Here is a 20,354-nt window from a genome sequence, read left to right as displayed (position 1 = left end):
TGTTGTATTAAAGATAAACTATTTGTTTGAGTTGTAATAATAATTGAACTATTTATTGTTGATTTATTTTTTGTGTGTTTGATCTTCTTGGTTCTATGTTTGAGTGGGAAATGTTGGTTGTGCTGGACGCGCGCTGGAATTTAATGCGCCTGCTGGAGCGCTACCTGTGATGCACAATATTATAGCGCTTCTGGTAAAGCAAAACACTAGCCCAGCACGCTAAAACACTATTTCGGTGCTACAAAAAAATTAGCGCCCCGCTCTACCGCGCGTCTGTTAGAGATGTTCTTAGTTAGCAGGTTGATTAATGGGTTGCCAACTCCAATACTCCATGACATGATTTGTAAAGTATTCTCTTCATTCCATAATATAAGACGTTTTTACAAGCTAGTATTATGGTAGCCGTAAACTATTGTAGTAACACATGAACACTCACTTTATAGAGCCTCTACATAACACTCACTTTAGGGCCTCTAAATAACATCGTAAACTATTATGGTAACGCGTGAACATTCACTTTATAGAGCCTCTACATAACATTGTAAACTATACTAACATGAAAACCAGTGACATAACCTAGCAAATAGTGATGATGGGAAGAAAAAAAGTGTACATGACAACATGGGTTCTTATTTTCCCGGCAAGGCAAACTCACCACCAAAAACAGGTCGCTAATCAAATTAAAAGTCCGTGAGTAAATAAATCATTTAAATCACTTAGGAAGGTGTCGCGTGGGAGAGGAAAATCTCACTCTCTTGTCCGGCTATCCTCGTAAGGGTAACAAACTCGGGCGTTCAATCATGTGACAATGACACACCATTTTTGTCAATGGCCGCCAGTGATGGCATGTGCTTGGATACATTACCGGCATGGCTTGACCACACGAATGGTGTACCACAATGCAGAAATTGTTAGCGTAGCACAACAGTTCAAAGTGCATATCATAAGACACACTGGCGGAGCCTCGAGGAGTCCAAAGGGGCACATAACCCGCCTTCCAAAATTACATACTACGTGTTTTGGCCTAACCCATCATGGATAATTCCCTTCCAGTCCAATTAATTATTATGTATGTTGGGTTTAAAGAAAAATTGACTGCCTCCATGACTATTGGATGGACCCGCTAATGGATGTGCCCGTGCAAGCAGCTCCCTTTGCAATAAGAGTGATGTTGCAGTATTTTCTGTAGCCTTACATTCTAGAGAGAGATTATGGCAAGGAGCAGTGGCAGAGCTTCACCCAAATTGTTGGGCGGGCCAGTGGGCCATAGCTGAAGGAAATTACTACTAGGTTATTATTTCATGGCCCAGTAGGAGGTCTATATTAGAGAAATTTGCATGGCATGGGCGGGCCAGGGCACAGGTTGGCCCAGCCGTAGAAGGAAGAGTAGGCAAATCCTAGAGATTATTATGGCAAGGAGCCCGAGAAGGAAGAGTAGGGGCGCGACGGGGCTGACCAACGGCAGCCACCGGATGACACAAGGACATGACTCATGAGGCTGCTTGAGGTCAGTGGCGCCTGTGTGGAAGCAGCGGAGGTGGGAGCTCCTCTCCGCGGCGGCGGTGGAGATGGGCTCGGAGGAGAACCCTCCTGAGCCCATCTGATCAAAAATTTGATCAGATGGTGGCCACTGAAGCGGTCGGCATTGCACGGGATCCGTAGGGTGAACACAAGCATTTCCCATTTTATATGCTTTTGGTTGACACCTGCCTACAACTTTTGAAGAATTGAGATTTTATAAGATCACTAGGGTTACTGCCTTTTGACTGGATATACACATACTATTCCCAGATTTATCTACTTTGGTTCAAGTTTGTTCTTTTTGTGCGTGAGTGGGGGGTTTTCAAGCAAAAAAATAAAAAGGGATGCATACTGCATGACACTACAAATGACGGCAGTTACCAGTTTAAAGCCTACATTTCTTGCAGATAGTTTCGCACGGCGAATTTGTACAATGTCAACAGTTCAACCAACCATCCGGTCACATGCTAACAGAAAGAACAAGGAAAGAAAAAAGGGGCACCATAGGCACCGCTGTACATTGTGCGCGAACGAGGTCTGAAACACCGACGCATGGCTTGATAGTCTGGCAGAATCTGCGCCACCTAAGATGAGACAAGTTTCAGAAAGGGGAAATCAAAGAGAAAACATGTGTGGCCATGCTGTGGACAACAAAATTCTGTGGTTATCACCTTGGGAATGGATGCAATTCGCTATCACTGGAAAGCATGAATATGAAGCTAGATGACAGTTCCCAGAAAATATGCACATCACATGATCCTGTCAATAAAACAGCTACACAAAGATCAACATGGTTACCATGGTTCGTACCGCAGCAAGAAATGCAGACATAAACGGTGGGGATATATAATATGAGCCTATAACAGGCAACGATATGAAATATAACATTGCAAACTACTCCCTCTATAAAGAAATATAAGAGTGTTTAGATCACTACTTAGTGATCTAAACGCTCTTATATTTCTTTACGGAGGGAGTACCTGACTATGTCAAACCATATTCTTTCTTGTCATGTAGTACTGTATGAGCTCTGTTGTAAAAAAAATAGTTTCTGAACCCATATGCTTTGACTATAACAGTAAGTAGAGGAATGTTACCTCCGTCCCAAAAAGCCTGTCTTAGATTTGTCTAATACACATGTATCTAACACTAAAACGTATCTAGATACATCTGTATCTAGACAAATTTAAGAAAAGCTTTTTGGGAGGGAGGTAATAGTAACAGCAGGGCGGTGATATGCCAGTTATCTTAATCCTGGAAAACATACAATGCTTCACAGCACTTCCAAGTATTCCATGATAAAAACAAACATTGTCCAAACCTTTGGGCATTGTTCCTCAAAACGATGCACTTAATCGGATGTATAAAAGCTGATGGTTGTTTGCCGCAGAACTTCAGAAGTCCGGTCAAGGCTATGAGATGCCACCTATCAAATCAAAAGAGAACATGTTATCCCATCTTGAACGTAGATCCTTGAAAAATATAGAGGATAAGCAAAGGAGACTGTTACCAGATATGTCAGGGCTGCGTATCTTTCTTGGCTAAGATACAAGGGCTTTCCTCTGTGCATTTCATGATCCTGCATCCAAAAGGTACATACATGCATAAGCAAGGGGTACAAGGTAGCTCAAAAAACAAAAACAAAAAATCCCGACAGCCTTTGGTCATATCATTTGTTTGGTGCACCACTTGGCAGCGCATACTATCACGAGGTGTTGCATACTTCATAGCTTTGTATCATGAGAGAACCATTTCTCTTTTTGTAGGCAGGAAATGGAACACCATGATATGCTTCAAAAGATTTACGGCTAAGTCTGTGGCAGTTCACACAATTCACTCTACATGCAATGCTCAAACCCTCAATGTCAACTATTGTGTGATTAGGTTAAATCATATTTGCATCATATCATGGTGCATATTCTAGGATGGTGGTGGTGCAGCAGACTGCAGTCTAAGTGTCGCCGGATTCTTTGACAGCGTCCCTCATGGACCCGGCAGCTATATTGGTTGGTCAGTTTTCAGTCAAAAAAAATATCGGTTGGTCAGTTTTCAGTTGAAAAAAATATCGGTTGGTCAGTTCACTCGATTATTTGGTGGAGACGGTTCCTCACATTAATTCAGTAACAGATATACTACATTGCCTATGTTCTTCAGTTGATTTGGCAGCAGGTACTGATATGGAATCATACATGGATGAAATACAGTATATCCAGAGTGGCTGAAAAAAGGCTCAAGTATTAAATGAAAATGTTCATTAGGAAGTCCAATACCTCCTCACCGAAAGCATCAAGGTACAAAGATGGCCAAAATGCAAGACGAGCCGATCGTTGCAACAGGATTGTTGTTTTCTGCAAAGAGCAACTATCAAAACCGACAAGATCTTTTCATATCACAAAAAAGAGCAGAAAATGTGACAGCAACTTCATCGGATGAAGAGGGATGATGTGACACATACCCTCACCAAAAGAAATATGCCAACACCAGCACCACACTGAGACGCATGATTTAGGCATTTACCAGCCCTAAACATTAGAAAAAGAACAGGTTTAACATTTCATAAATTACAGAAGAACAAACATTGGTGGAGTGGGGAGTACAAAAGCTGAAACACTCACCTGCAGCATGGTTTCCAACTAGGTGAACATAGCTTGCCACAAAGCAAACATAACGCTGGCTCATCAGGCACTGAACCACAATCAGGGCATTGCATCTTGACATATCTGGTGGACAAAAGAGTAAGATGTTAAGTTGCAAACCAAAGTCAAGCTCCTGAAGCCACTGAACACACACGTACACAGACCAGAAAACTTAGAAGATTCAAACTAAACCTTTCTAGGAGAACTTGGTAGACAGGTGGTAACTGCATCAGCCTGAATGGGACCGCGGGGGTAGAAAAGAGGATGCCTCTATACTTGCGAGATCTGTAGTCTTCACAGAAATGTTGAGACCATCTTAAGGCAAGCATATGTACACACTCATCTTTGAGAATCAGGTCCAGTGGCTGAATTTGAAAGAGGTGTTCCAGTTCTCGTATTCCATCCAGCTCAATTGCCAGTGAAGAATTGCCTTCCGCTGTGCTACTATCTAAGTGAAGATGTGACCCTTCCCAAATATTGGAACTGTCATATAAGGGTGCTGAGGAAGAGGATTTTAGCAGCTCCCAAAGCAATGCACACCTCCGAAGATAAGGATGTGTTAATCTCCGTACCATATCTTTTGGATCACAGGAGGGATCGATGTGCTTAGATACAAAATATTCTCTAGCAATATCATATCCTGACATCTCCTGGCAAACATCGTTGAGAAGGCAGTTACGGAAGTTTGATCTGTCAAAGGCTTCTTCCCGATAGCATGTTATTAGTGCCTACAGCACAATGCATATGTTAACAGAGAAATACACCATAACAGAAATATGTAGGTGGTGGGAGATTGCAGAACAGTATACCTGAATGACACAAACAATGTAGAATAGATGAACAATAGGGATGAAGAATTCTGTGGATGTCAAAACTTCAACAGGTAGACAGAAAAGTGCTGACATCAATGAAGAAAATGGATCTTGAGCAAGGATTGGATCAGCACATTGCTTCCAAAATTGAATATCAGGAAATATTTCACCCTCACTTTCCGGGTCAACCATAGGTAGCGAAGTGCCTATCAAAAACGGAAATGTGAGGAAGAGGATACACAAATATGGTATATTCCTGCACATGCAAGTTATAGTGATTTGAATTTCCAGTAAACAAGATCCAAAAACACGAAATTAGGTACATCATACAAGTTACCCATCTGATCTTTTTAGTAACTATATAATTTACCATGATAGCTATAGTAGGTGAGTACTAAGAAACAACACTGGAAAAAATCTTGCGGTATGAAGATTGTACAAAGGGAGCCAAGGTGCCCTAAATACCTTTTCGCTTGGTAGCATCCAAAAGATCTTTATCGCCAGAAATACCAGAGCAAATAGACCCTGCTAACAGTTGGATACCTTCAAATCTCAGAAGAACCTCACGGCGGTTCAGAACACGTGCAGAGTGAGAAACACGAAACAATAGAGACAATATGAATCCACTCGATGAATTCAATTCACTGCGCAGAGATTCTAAGCAAGACTTCGATTGAGTAGAATAGCTTGACATTCTATCACGAGAAGCAATCTCTGTTGAAACGACAGAGTACCGAAGTGTTTCCCAGAGAAACAAGGATGGGCTTAACCTTTCAGATGCTGAAAAGCTGCTTTTGCTGCGAGGATAGTAAAGCATAGTGAGTCTTCGAAGGGAAGGATCTAAAGCTGGCTCCGCAGTGTCATTCACATTCCCAGGAAAAGCTTTTAGAAATGTGCTTTGTCCAACAATTTTTCTGGCACTTTCAAGGAGGGCCAGTGCGCGAGGGAACTGTAAATTATGTATAGTTGCAGCAGCTTCAGTAGGCATGGTTTGAGCAGTTGGCATCGCCTTCCTAGTTATACCAGAGAAATCCGGTGATGCCGGAAGAATGGAATTTGCAAATCTGCGACACACTGGACACAGCAACTCTCCCTGTACAAAGCTAGGTGTAAGTACAGAATTAGCAAAAGAAAGAAGACAAAAGTGTCTAATGCATCAGTAGAAAATACCAGATCAGGATCGACAATCTGACCTCCTTCGAAACCTAGTCTCCTGATATATCTGTCAAGAAACAAAAAAGTAAAGTTGCTGCACTGAAATTGTAGATTCAATCAAGAGAAGTGTGAGAAGCCATCATAAGACAACCACTAATGGAGGCTCCATTGGATTAATAATGTTTTTCGGATGGTCTGAATTGGTTGGATCAAAGACAACTCATGCTTATTATATTTGTATGGATAACTGTGAGATGCCAATTCAAACAGAAAATTACTCAAAGGAACAATATGAAATAGTGAATCCTATTTGAACTTTATAAGAATGAATTCAAGGGATTTGAATGGAAACCGTGCAGCATACCTTTGTTTCAAGGAAAACAAATATCGATCATGACATTCTTGATGTACAGCATGTCCACAAGAAGAGATGTGGATGCCATCACAATCAACAGGACCAAATCTGTTTCTTATTGTTACTGGGGCAGAAGATTTGGAGGCTACATCACAGAAAGAAGAAAGACGGTATTTTGTTGAAAGACAAGTAACATATGTTCCCAGAACAGAACTTTTAGGGCTTGTGCTTGTCTTGGAGCCAGCTGTGAGATTTGAAGTAGACAAACTCTGCTCACCACCTTGAATGCCAGCCAGATCATTTACGATAGACTTGTATACAGCAGCCTCAATTGTCTCAAGGGAGATATTGTCATCTGCATTGCCAGTACAGCGTCCACTTGGGAAACATGATATATATCTAATCAGTGGATGTTGCTCATTTGAGAAATCAAGAAATGCGTCAACTTCCATGCTGTCTAATTCAAAGGAAGGTTCTATCGTTGTATCCCTGACAAGTTCCTCTGAACTAGAAGACCCAGCACCCGAGGAATCAGTTGATTTTTCCCGTCTGATGGACCCAGATGTCTTCTTTGATTGGCTCAAATTATCCCAGGAGGGATTGCCCGTTTCAACAAAAGTTGCAAGCCGAGATTTCTAGATTATAGAACAAGTAAGAATACTATACAACCAACATAACATAACAGAAAATTTCCAGTCCAATTGCCATGCTTTTGCACATGGGACATAGGAAGGTACTTTATGTTGACAAATTACTACAGAAAAGAGAATCACCATTGTCAAGTCAAGGATTATTACCTGAAGAAGAATCAAATAGCAGAGTGGACTTTTGGAATCCGAATCCCGGCATAGAGAGCAAACTGGTCGTATCTCCTCAGAGGCAACGGCAGTTGAACTGGATGCATCTGGCTCAAATGTTGCATCAGGATGCCCTTCATTTTCTGATGCCTTCATACTTTCAGCAAATTTTGACTGCTCTGCTTTCATTTTTGCCTGACATACAGATTAGATACGAAAAATTATATGCCCAGGTTTTGTAAGTCCATCCAAACAATTTATTTGACGAAAGCTGAAACTCAAGATGCCTCGAGAATATATAGATAATTTTTTTAATTAAGCATTTACCATGATTGCGGCCTGACGTTGGCGCGCTTTTGCCTTCTTGTCCATTAGATCTGGAGATCCAGAATTCTGTTTAGTGCTACCATGATCCGGAATAGATGGAACTACTTGCGGTGCCATTTCTCTTAATGTAGACATGCACTGCTTACTTAACTTGGCAAATCTTTTTAACAAACTCTCAACTAGAGATGGAACATTGCAGTACTTGGATCCAGAAAAGGTGCTGTCATTCTCTTCGTTGTACTTGCGCATTAGTGAAACAAGCAAGGTTAGCATGCTCTCATTCTTTACTTTGTCAGACTCTGGAGAGACTGATTCAGTAGAGTAGGTCAATATGGGAAAAGTCTCTTCTGCATACGATGACAGGACAACCCATGATTCAGCATCATGCTGCACTATGTCCATCCCATATTTGTCTGCATACATTTGACTCTCTGATTCACATATATCAAGTGCCAACGAAAGAAGGTGCAAACCCATCACAAGAACATTGTCCGGGGCACGTGATACCGATGATGCTTCGGTGTAAACAGCATAGAAGAGAACAGCACGAACAATTTGAAGGACAGCTTTGGAGGTGGCTATCTTAGAAATACTGCGCAGAGGGCTAAAAACATGAGTCCATTGAGGTAGTTGAGCGTTAAGAGCAGAAACTTTGCAAAAACGGTAATATCTCTCTTCAGCAATCTGTATTTCTCTGGAATTCCAGCGCGGGTGATACAAGTCCAATTCCTTCCAGAATGCTTTGCGAAGCACACACTTGCCCTGTGATAATTTTTCTTATTAGTCATGCATTCAAATGTAAAGAAGGAATCGCTGAAGCATGTTATACAATTTCAAGGATTAAAACCTGTTTCATTCCAGATGGATTAGAGTAAACTGCGAGTGAATCTAGAACACTTTGAAGTTGGTCACTTGACGAAAGGTCCCTGGGAAGAGACTTCACAATCTGGCTATGGGTGGCATCTCCAACAGCCAATTTATAAATCAATTCTCTCTTCAAGTTGTCTGCTGTCGAACGCCCAATAAATCTGCGTTCTTTGACTAGTTGTATAAGAAAAACTAGCATTTCTTGCATCAGAACTGGCTCATATCTGAAAGACATAAAAAATCAGCATTTAACAAAACTGACCAGGCAAACTATTATAATCTGGATATGATGAAAACATTGACAGGAAATGCACAGAAGCAACAAGGAGATGTTGCCTAAAGCTGTTGTGTCATCATATGATAAACAAAAAAAAGTTGACCTGAACATCACTCAAATGCGCAACTAAAAAAAGACACAGTAAACTTAAAAGAGTTCAATATATCACAGCGTGACAAGCTGTGTACTTCCCACCGTCACAAAAGAACAATCAAATGGAATGGTTAACGACAATAGCTTAGTGGTAATGACAGAAATAGATCAATGAAGATAAAACTGAGCATACTCCACAAGACCAGAATATAAAATAGAGTAATACATGGTTACACAAGTATGTAGATGAATGCAGGGTTTAAGTCATTTTTAACTTATGTGATCAATGAAAACGTTCATGTGGCAAGTAGTGACAACAAGCAGTTGACTGGATTATCAACACAAAAAGTACATACATGTACCACCGAAAATTGAAGGAAGCAATATGTTAACAGAAATAGAAGTTGATGTCATTATAGAACAACTTGGGGCTTACTCATTCTGTTCCGTGAGAACCAGAGATATATAATTCGACAAACCAAATCTTTCTTGAATGGTCTTCACAAAGAACTCTGGAGAAGATAATGCAGCACAGCATTGCAGCAGAAACAGATCCGACTCCAAGCCCTGTTCAAGCCTGGAAAGATGGGTAACAATATAACTTCAGGACTGTTAGTTGAATAGCAATTTATTTGAGGTGAGCAAAGAAATTACCATTGCACAGAGCGGTACCACTCAGCACTCAGTATAGCTGCATCTCCGTTCTTACGCCACATTCCAGCACGCACTTGTGCGCAAAATACTCTCACTCTTAATGGATGCTCCATTACAATTGAAGCAAACCCATAAGGCTTGAAACCTCCAAGTACCTGAGAGAAAAACTCCTTGGACTGCACAACTGAACATTCCTCTGGTTTGGCATCCTCTCCGAAACATTTCTTCATTGCTTTACGCAATAGTAAAGAAAGCATACGGTGTAATGGGATATGAAAAGATGTTTCTTGTGAACCGACATCAAAGACAACACGAGGCCAGCTTGTCATGTTCAGTATTCCTAGTTCATCAATTCTTGAATCTGGGTGAGCGTATAGAAGGCTGCCATCGGTCAGAGCAACAGAAATGGCATTTTCAGAGTGTAATTGTACATCTAATCCATTGCTACTTTCGTTCATCTTTCCCTTGCCCGCGTCATTTCCAGCCTGAGGCGATCCTACTTGATCTATCAGCATCATGTCGTCGGATTCTTGGGCAGGAGAACCGACCACTTCATGATAATCTGCAGCATCGTCTATTTGGGATCCTTCATTCACCTTCATGCCCACATCACCAATCTGTTTACTTGATCCACCTTTGTTAATAGTCAAAGTGTCTTCAAGCAAGGCCAGAAAATTGCGAGCATCAGTGCTGCTAGCATCGAGGGACGACAACTTTCTCCTCCGAGGACCCGGTTCCAGCCAGCTCTCAATAGCTTTCAAGCACTGACGAATTAAACAGGTAGCAGGTGCTGGTAATTCACTGCTCGAAGAACTCTCTCTGGTACTTGAATTGCATACCAAGTTCACCCTTCCAACTTTAGCATGACGCTGATTCTCGGCATTTTCCATGCCTTTTATCGCAGTGGAGCATACAGTAACATCAGTTGACTCTTGTTGCCCAGGAGAAGAAAAGGCTCCCTTCATCAAAAGATTCTGAATGATCCCAAGATAATGTCCTAGCATGAAAGGCGAAGCTAGATTCTCATTCTCATCTTCAACATGAATACTTGTCACTCTCTTCTGAGGATCCATTCCTTGCACAAGTGACAATAGCTTAATCCATGACCTTGTTAGATCAGGCCTCTCATAAGCAACATACTTGGAAACCTCCTCATGGCTCACGACATAGCGTGTATCTTCCAATAATCTAAGAGAAGAATCATACAAATTTCCCCATTTGCTTGTCTGCAAATAACAAAGTGAAAATATTCCTGTGACCATATGAAATCACATTACACTGTACTAATCACAATATATTAAGTAGCTATATACATCGCGGCAGAACACCAAAGTGAAACCAAAATCTTTCTGGGATCTGTTAGCATACACACATTTAAAAAACCAACAAAAATATTGCCCTGAAGTGTTTGAACATATTTCTGTTAAACGTTGATCATCCACCCCCAGTAATCCAAGTATGTTGGCATGCTATTTATCTCTTTACTTATGCAATAATTGGAGAGATGATAGGTGCGCTGATGTTTATGACAAGCCAACATTCAGGGCCTATGCCCTGTTACTGAGTTATAAGTGCTATACAATTAACGGATAACAGAAATATGTTCGGCGCGAATTGTACCAACAGCTTTGAAAAAATACAGCAATTATGCTTGGAAAGTAATAATATCCCATCAGTGTACAGTTACTGGGTAAAGCATAAACATCTAATTTTTTGAGCGACGGAAAGAAGTCAAGCATACCTGTAAATGAGCATCCTCACCAACGCAAGAAAGAAATAGAACTGTCAAACATTCAAGAAGAATACCCAACAAATTGTGCTCCCGCACAAGCCTTGTAGTCAGCGTAGGCACGGTAAATATTTGGACAGAAAAGGTCGGTATCAGTCGATACTCGTCCAGCAGATTATCATTGTTCCCTTTAATAACTTGAGAAAATGTACCAGGATAGTACTGTATGAAAACTTTGGCAAACTCGTACTTAAAAGCTGGTTCAGTGATAAGTTTCAATAGCAGCTCATGCAAATTTTTCAGAACTTCCTTGTCCAGCAACCTTTCCGCCCTCGTCAATGCATCCAAGAGATCTGGTGACTCACGGATCCTTTGGGACACAAAACTAAGAAGACTTTCACTAGAGGTGCAGAAGCGAAGCAGCATGTCAGCAATAGAAGTCGTCAACTCCTCAGCAACACTCTTGCAGGGGGTACCCTCGTCAGCCTTCCGAGTTGGGGCTTCCACCAGACAAATCCTCTCCTTCCAGAAGAGCAAGAGCTCATCCAACACAGGCCCCACAGAGCTCGCAAGCTCCTCGGAAAGAGGCTTAATCTGTTCAGCCCCCTTGTGCCTCGAGCAGAACCCTTCACGCTTCCAGGCAGTAGCATCCCCGCAGTCACAACATCCACCACCTGTATACATGATGGAGTAATCATGATCCTCGTGGTTACCATTCTGGAAGCATGGAACACAGATGGCGCATGTGGAGTCGTTTTCGCAGGTCCGGCAGCGGTAAGCGAGGTCGTTCTGCCCCCAGACAGACCCGCAGACAGCACGCTCTCCCGCGCTGCTATGCTCCATGTCATCAAGCACTGCATCCGGCTCGTTGCGGAACATCATCCACTGCAACCACGACAAGCTCTCGCTGTACGCATCACGGTCGCTGCCGCCGCTGCTGTCTTCATCCTTCTTCAAGGACTTGCGGGCCTCCGATATGTCGGTGCCCGCTGACAAGATGGCCGCCGTGACCTCAGAAATCTTATCGGCGTGCTCCTCCAAGTACATGAGCAGGCCTTCCTGGTGGTCCTCCCGCAGCTGCTCTTCCGGAACTCCACAGGCGATCAGCTTCTGCAGGGGGAACAACACAATGCCACTACATTAGCAAAGTTGAAGGATTTTGCAAACAGTTGTACTATACCTTACTGAATCATCGAAACTTTCAATAAAAGTCTGCAACAGTTTGGTCATTCGCACACAAAAATTCCCAATGCCCTACTGCATCGGCCAGTAAGCACGGCCATGGACCGATTCCACAGACGCGAATCGCGAGCCGTCCCAGCGATCAGGGAAGGAATCGCGCTGGCTATGTATGGAACCCTCGCGGCTCGGAGAACCACGGGACTGATAACCAACCGACGGCACAAGAGAAAAACAGAGGAGCGCACGGGCAGAGGCACAAACAGGCAGGCAACCGCCGCCAGGGGTGGTTAGATTAGATCAGAGGAGACCAGAGCAGGGGAGACGCACCTGCTCGACGCGCTCCGCGGGCGTCAACTCGGGCAGCCGCGCGGCGGAGGCGTCCCCGGCGCCGTCGATCCCGGCCATGGCCCGCAGCCAGTGGGCGCAGGTCCAGTGGCCCGACCGCCCGCCCCCACGCCCCAGCCTCGCCGAATCGAGCCCCCTCCGGAACCCCGCGCCGCACGCGCAAATCCCCCCTCACCTCACCTCACTCCCCGCACGCCCGGATCGATCCAACCGCTTCCGGCCACCGGCGACAGGAGCAGACCCCGGCAGCAGCGGCAGCAGGAGAAATCTCGCGAACCCTAGCGAAACCCGGCGCGATTGGGGTCTGCGTATTTATAAATAACTCGGGCGCAGGGATGGGATGCGATGGGAGGAAGGACGAAGAAGTGGCGAGGCGAGACGAGACGGGACGATTCGCCCTCCGCCTCCTCCTGTCCTGTCCTGGGGAGGAAGTAATCTTTTTTTTTATCCTGAACTGCTGCCGTGCGTGCGTGCTTATCCCGCTACTGCTGCTGCGGGCAATGGCGGAGCGGGGGGCGGGTGGGCCCGGGGATGTGTGATGGGTGCGGTGCGGGGCCCGGGTGGCGGCGATCGGTGGAGAGGCGGGGGGGCTGTCACGTGCGGCCTCGGGGCTGCTGCTGCTGCGTGGGCCCACCTGTCGGAAGGGATCGCTGGTCGTTCGCTGTTCTGATTTGATCGGGCCAGTTGGCTCTTGGGTCGTCCTCGCAAATCGGTGCCTGATTTTTCCGAACTTTTCTTAGAGAGAGTCGATTTTTTGGGATTTTAAAAATTGTTAATGTCGATTTTTAAAGTTCGGAAACTTTAAAAATTGTTACTACCCTTCGTTATTAAAGTCCTGGAAAATAGCAAGATCGTGATCAACTCGGATTGCACGGAGGTCGTGGAAGCTTTGAGAGCAGGCAACTCCTCTTACGGTGGCAGGTGCAATTACTGATGATTGCTATGTTATGTCGTCAGATTTTAACCATGTAATTTATGACCATTGTAATAGAGAGAGGAATAAAGCAGCTCATGAACTCGCTTGGATAGTTAAGTTCTCTCCACCTTCTATCAGGATGGATTCGACATCGGGATGTACTGCTTCTGTTACTTGTAAACGATGCCACTATTTTGCTAATAAGTGAATAAAGGAGGAAAAATTCTGTCAAAAAAAATCCTGAAAAATAGGGTTACTACTCAGGAGAGACTAAAAACCCTAACCTACCAACTAACCGTAGTCGAGGCACCATGGTTCCCCAGCTGACGAATGGGAGGTGAATTCATGGGCTCACCTATGACGATCGAAAGGATGGAGCGTTTGCCTTGGTCATCTTGCGAGAGGGGAAAGAAAGAGGTGATCAACTTCTTAGCCGTATGATGTGATTGGTGTATTTAAAAAACCAATTCTTTGATAGTTTTAAATGTAAATATAGCTAAATAGAACACCATCTCTCGTCAAGCGGCATACTATGATGTGGTGTAGTGGTAGTAAGTTCACGCAATGCAAACGGAACGCATTGTTAATTCTAGGTGCAGAAACAACTTCCGTCCAAATCGGAGCGGTGTTGTCTCCGCGTCTCTTCTCCAAGGAAAGATGACTAGGGTTCCTGCCTCTCGGCGGCAGCGGCGTCGATCTGCCATGTCTTCTGTGGCTTTAGGGCCATGGATGCGCAGTGGATCCCGGCCCTTGCCGACGAGAGGGCTCCGTTTTTAGGTGCTTCTTCAAGTTTTCTTGGGGTTTGTGTCATGCTCAGGGGACGAGACGGCGGTGACTTCTTGAAGATAGAATAAGGTTCTCCCCGCCTAGCCCCGTTCAGGTGGTGCGTCTATTATCATTGAAGGGCGTGTGGAGGTGAGTCTCTGACGGATCTCGCGAGATTCGGTCGTTGACTCTCTTTGGTGGATCTGCTCGGATCCGGTCTTTATTCGTCTTTGTTTATGCGTCTTCAGGTTGGATCCTTTCGGTCTAAGCTTCTCTTCGTTAGTGGCGGTTGTTGTTCTGGTGCGTTGGTCCTATGGAGCCTTAGCACGACGACTTCCCGATTGTCTACTAAAACAAGTTGTGCCCGGCTCCGGCGAGGGAGGGGCGATGACGGGGACGCGCCTTCGGCTCGCTTCAATGCTTGTATTTGTCGTTAAGTGATCTATGAATCGGGATATATTTTTATTATTATTTCTGGTGTTCGCTGTACTGCCATGACTGAAGATCAATATATTGAAAGTTTCTCGAAAAAATATAGTGCAAACAGATGGGGTTAGATTTCGGCGCTTGTCCGTTACGAATTTGGTTCGAGCCCCTTCACTAAAGTTATTAGGGATGACGTCACGGAGTCGATGGCCACTGGTATGCAAACATTTGCATTTATTATTTATTAGTCAAAATTAAAGTGATAAACTCAACAACAACAACAACAACAACAACAACAATAACAACAACAAACAACAATAACAACAACAACAACAACAATAACAAAGCCTTTAGTCCCAAACAGGTTGGGGTAGGCTAGAGGTGAAACCCATAAGATCTCGCGACCAACTCATGGCTTTGGCACATGAATAGCAAGCTTCCACGCACCCCTGTCCATAGCTAGTTTTTTGGTGATACTCCAATCCGTCATGTCTCTCTTAACGAACTCCTCCCATGTCAAATTCGGTCTACCCCGACCTCTCTTGACATTCTCCGCACGCTTTAGCCGTCCGCTATGCTAAAGTGATAAACTCAAAATATCTATAAAAAATATGGTTTAAACACGGGTAGAAAATGAGTGTAAAAGCCAATCGTCACTAAGCATGAATTCTGCATGTGCATCCAAAAACTTGAGCCAATACAGGTTTTGCCATAAGAGTCCCGTGTGACTACCTATTCATATGACTGAAAAAGGTCATTAGAAGTAAATTGTCACATGGGCAAAAACAAAGAATCGAAGACAAACAAGTTATTAAAAGGTTTCGATTGTTCAAGATTTTGATGATTTGGAACATATTATATTTTTCCATTGGCTCGGTTTCCTAATGTGTAATGTAATTAGAAAATAGATGGAAAATTTGAATTGAAATAGGGAGTATGATCTGATGAAATCGATGTTGGGGGTTGTACCACAATACTACCTCTTTGGTTTGAGCTCGAGCAAATCTCAATCCACCAACTATCTATCTGCCTACAACTAATATTAAAACACCAGCGGTGTTGAATTCAAAGGATCCAAGCATTAAACCGCATAAATCAAGCGGCCCCCATTTGCCAAATGATACCTCCTCGCGCGCGTCACGACTAATTGAAGAAGTCTATAGTTAGTTATTAGTTGATCGATCATTTTGAATATTTCCTAAAATATACGAGTTAGTATGTGATTTTATCTGAAATGGTTTATTTGTTTCTGGATTCTGCATTTGGATGCTATGTCCCAGGGGGTACTGACTATAAATGCATCGTGAGGCTAAGGGTGAGTTTCCTGTGATACCGGAGCTCGGGTGCTCCCATGATACGAGATCCCGGGCCATTGGATCTCAGGTCCAATGTCATTTGAGGAGTTGCGGTAGCTGTTGTACCCGCGTGCAATTTTTAGACTCCTCGAGGACTCTTTTGCAAAAAAGTTTGTCATCGCACGGGAGCTCTTGGATCTAAGATCCAACGGCCGAGCTCGTGCAAGAGCACCTGAGCTTAGGTGCTCCCGGACCACCAGATATTTTCCCGTGAGGCTAGATGTTAGGTATGTCATTTCTAATGTCGACTTCGAATTAAACTCGTTTCATTTTCCTCATTTAGTAAACTGTATGATGTTATCCATTTGTGTCTCATTTTTTGGATACTTGACTCCTATAATTGCATTTAGAAACATGATCTTTTATGTATCTTTTGTCATGTCTTTTACTTTTCTATAACTTATGTATTGCCCCAGGTTATGGACAAAGTATAATTCATGAAGTTACATGCAGGAATGTGTGCCCCATCCTACCAACTCTAGATTTGGCAATGATCCCTTCCATCAAAGCGTCATTATCATACCAACTCTATCATACTAAAATTAATTCTACACCGACTTTTTTTCATCAGTCTTACTCTTCTGTGTCTTAGAACCTAGAATTCAGGTTATATTATTATAAACATTTCATGTTTAGTTATATGCGTATTTCTTATTCCTCTAACGAATTTCATAATATACGAAGAAGTCATGGATGCTTCGATGGTTGTGAGATGGTATCTCATGCATTTTTTATTTAAAGTTACTTAAGAGATTCTATGTAGAATTTTGCAGGCTCTTTCAACTCGCATAGAATTTCGATAAAGCAAATATTCCTCACTTTTCTCCACACACATTTTCCTTTTCCGTTTTTATAGTTGTGGGTCATGGATACCATGCATTGCAGAATGTTTATACCCCACTATGCTTTACTAGAACCACATCGATAAGTAGTGGATACTAAAGAATTTTAGCGTCAAGTAGTGATATGTTTCCCCCGGAGAAAAAATAGTGATATCTTTGTATGACAAGATAATTTGTGGTTGCACCCTTCATGTCATACACAGTATTGTTATAGCAACAATCAAGTTGCAAAATGATATGGAATATTTATCCTATAGCTAACCATGTTCTTTCATGTTATCATTTTCGCATATTAGTATCTACGTGGAAGTTCTCAATCCTTTTTTCTCCACCCAAACATCGTACGTTTTCTTGTGTTCAACAACAGATGGTCTTAGTAATCCATGGCTCATGTCGAAAGTACTGTACACACGATACTCCATGCACGATTTGCGCATAACATGATTTGAAGCCACGCAGATAAAAGAAAGGGGGCAATCCAATGGTGTAGGCGAGATGTCGCGTGTAGATCCTGATGGAAGTCGTCATGTGTATAGCAGGATTCGGCTCATATTTGTTGCCAACGTTGGCTTAGCCTATCTTTTAGTAGGCCGTCCAAGTCGGTCGATGATGTCAGTGCTCGGATGTACGTGCCCTGCTTCGCTTAATATTTTCGGGCGAACACAAGATGTGACTGTGTTTTCGTATGGTTGATGGGTCCAATATATCTCGGCGGTCCGGTCATCGTCGTTGATCGGCCGTCAAGGAAGCCCTTCTCTCCCATGAAAGCAATGTCTTGATTTGGTCGTCAAAAAGCCTACCCAGCACAGCATCGATGCATTTGTTCACCTAAATTTTCTTTACTATTCTACTAGCAGCAGCACCCATCCATGGACCGAAAAACGAATGGCACGATCGGAATTGATGAATCGGAGGATGGTGACTCATCTTTCACGACTGAAGAAGGTTCTACGCGCATGCACACAGACAAATATGAGTAGATAGTATAAATAAATGAAAACGTTGCTCTCTCAACCATCACACTTCTTGCACAGAAAGTAGCATCTACAGTAGCTAATAAGCTTGCGTTGGGGAAAGGAAGCAAAGCATACGACAGAAGCAACACTTGGATTCGGGCTGGTGGTTCCGGCCGGTAGGATCGACAAGGCCACATGCACACACGTAGCGTCGTCGATCCATCCACCTTGACGCAATTATTTCCATCAGCAGTTAATCAACCAAACGTGCGTACGATTAGCTGCTATGCAGCCATCCAACTATAACATACTAGTACGTCCCAAGCATTAGAAGATCGAAATGGTGTTCCATTTTTCACAACTATACTACAGGGTAGCTGGCTTGTCTCGGTACTGCTAGCTGGTGGTAAGGTAGTTGAGTAGACAATTGCTCTTGTGGCATGCATAATTTTAACATTCTTGTTCACTCATTTCAGTCTGTATGCCAACACCAGTTCAGGCCACATTCAAAGTATAGACCGCCAACGGCGATAGCTGGCAAAGCATCTTAGAGGATGTTGGGTCTCGCGGAGGGCTTTCTCATTCTCTTCTCGGAAAGATTCAAAACATTTTATATTTTTGAACGGAGGGAGTATGTTCCAAGCATTGTAAAATCAAAATGGTGTTCCATTTTCCACAACTATACAAGCTAGGCTAGCTGTATAGGAAGTTAGGAACTACTAGCTTCTAGCTAGTCGCATCGATCAAACATTGACCTAGAAAGGGCCAGCTCAGTCTTTTGTTGGAGTCTTTACTTTTCTTTTCTTCCTTCAACAGCCTCTCTTGCGTACGTGGGCAACAGCTGCCCTTTGGAACATTACAAAATTCTAATCCAACATTGCTAGTTAGTTTTACCTCCATCAATGCAGCACGATTGTTTGGTTCCATCTACAGTTGTTGAAGTGTGTTTTACATTAATGAATTGTGTTTACGCTGATGGAAATTGAGGCGCTGAAATCAGTGCTCGACCGATGTTTTGGACTACATATATTTCTAACTATGACGTACCACGGTGTAGATCTGCAACAAAGTCCACATGATTTCGTCTAGTCTGATCGTGGCTATATATCAGATATCAGTAGCAAACTACTAGCGACTGTATATACGAATAGCAAGCGGGCCGGACATCATCAAACTGACAACTAGCAATTGACAACTAGCATAGCACTTGTCGAGATATTCATATGCAAAGCTCCCATAAAAAGATCAACAACTCTCATAAAGAGCAACAGTAAATTCGTCTACTCCAACCATAGCATGTCTGTTGAGACTCATGTGCATAAAGCTTGGTATGATATTAGGGAAAAAATTCATATACGACCAGGTCGCACGGTTTCCATCGGGAGACCCACTGGATTGAGCGACACCTGGCAGCGTGAATCTTGATGCAACGCGGTTTCTTTTGCCCCATCTCGATTCCCAGCTCAGTGCGCTCGTTCCCGACGACGACGGCATCACGGCAAGAAGCTTAGGATTTTGCCGTCTGCCGGTTGTTTGTCGTCTGCTTTTTGGTAGCTGATGGCAAAGACCTTCTTTGCCGTCTGCTAGCAGACGACAAAGAACTGGCAGACGGCAAAATCCCTGATTCCAGTAGTGACGGCGGCGACACATCTGGACAGCGGCAGCCAACACCATTGTTGTACGCTCATGCCTGATGGATTTTCCAAGACTGGTCTAGGGGCAAGACAAGTGAGAGGCCTAACGACCGCGGCGAGCAGTGGAGTTACGCCCGGCGGCGAGCAGCTGACTTGCTCGGTGTCAACGACCCTGGCCTCGACCAGCGGGGGAGCCGCGTGATTGTGCCGGTGTCGAGGAGTTCTGTCGCGACGGAGGGGGCAAGCAGGCTGACGGCGAGAGGTGCAGCTCGTCGGCAGTGACGGTCTGGGCACCAGATCTGAACTGTAAGGGGAATGGCCACGATGATCCGTTTCAATTCAATGCAGGGCATCAGGGAAGAAGAAAGTTTGCATTAAGATTCGCATTGCCAGGTGTCACTCAATTGAGTGGGTCTCCAGATCGAAAGCATACGACCCGGTCGTATAGGATTATTTCCCGATATTAGGGCTTGCTTACTGGTAGGCAATCGATAATAAAAAGAATGAGAAAAGTATATTTTTGGTCCCTCAAGTTCTCCAAAAGTATAGAATTGGTTCCTCAAGATTTTTTGGTAGACATTCGTCCTTCAAGTCTCAAAACCGGATAAGTTTGGTCCAAAACCAGATTTTGAGCACATTGGTCGGGTTTGACCAATGAACAATAAAATAGAAAAACTAGCAAACAAATTTAAAAAAATTTAAATTTTTGT

The 20,354-nt window shown here is 43.5% G+C and overlaps 1 protein-coding gene across 5 annotated transcripts; it reads right to left on the bottom strand.

The window, feature by feature from the left end:
- Nucleotides 1-1,898: 1,898 nt before the first annotated feature.
- Nucleotides 1,899-13,189, bottom strand: LOC123060139 (E3 ubiquitin-protein ligase PRT6). Of its 5 annotated transcripts, none has more exons than XR_006427797.1 (19): nucleotides 12,733-13,189; nucleotides 11,236-12,333; nucleotides 9,495-10,720; nucleotides 9,277-9,417; nucleotides 8,451-8,694; nucleotides 7,604-8,365; nucleotides 7,277-7,471; nucleotides 6,489-7,114; nucleotides 6,140-6,191; nucleotides 5,435-6,062; nucleotides 4,967-5,175; nucleotides 4,350-4,885; nucleotides 4,137-4,241; nucleotides 3,977-4,043; nucleotides 3,792-3,869; nucleotides 3,032-3,100; nucleotides 2,843-2,947; nucleotides 2,193-2,295; nucleotides 1,899-2,105 (listed from the first exon to the last, which is right to left on the bottom strand). XR_006427797.1 is itself a non-coding variant. In XM_044482713.1 (18 exons), the coding sequence occupies exons 1-17, from the start codon at nucleotides 12,808-12,810 to the stop codon at nucleotides 2,873-2,875; spliced, it is 6,189 nt and encodes a 2,062-aa protein (XP_044338648.1). In that variant the 5' UTR covers nucleotides 12,811-13,189; the 3' UTR covers nucleotides 1,899-2,105; nucleotides 2,843-2,872. The 5 variants fall into 5 exon arrangements, 1 of the variants encoding a protein (XP_044338648.1); XR_006427798.1 differs by having other exon boundaries at nucleotides 1,899-2,096; XR_006427795.1 differs by having other exon boundaries at nucleotides 2,193-2,280.
- Between the last annotated feature and the right edge of the window lie 7,165 nt (nucleotides 13,190-20,354).

Source organism: Triticum aestivum, chromosome 3A (assembly GCF_018294505.1).
Source record: "Triticum aestivum cultivar Chinese Spring chromosome 3A, IWGSC CS RefSeq v2.1, whole genome shotgun sequence".
NCBI lineage: Eukaryota > Viridiplantae > Streptophyta > Magnoliopsida > Poales > Poaceae > Triticum > Triticum aestivum.
The sequence above is the reverse complement of the archived record's forward strand: the minus strand, read 5'-3'. Positions and strand labels throughout refer to the sequence as shown.

Bases quoted from the DNA above. Each gene is read 5' to 3' on its own strand.
- LOC123060139 (XM_044482713.1), bottom strand. From the start codon at position 12,810: ATGGCCGGGATCGACGGCGCCGGGGACGCCTCCGCCGCGCGGCTGCCC. The intron at 7,115-7,276 runs GTAATAATCCTT...TCTATAATCTAG, and splicing joins GCTATTTGATTCTTCTTCAG to AAATCTCGGCTTGCAACTTT. The intron at 4,044-4,136 runs GTGAGTGTTTCA...TCTAATGTTTAG, and splicing joins AGTTGGAAACCATGCTGCAG to GGCTGGTAAATGCCTAAATC.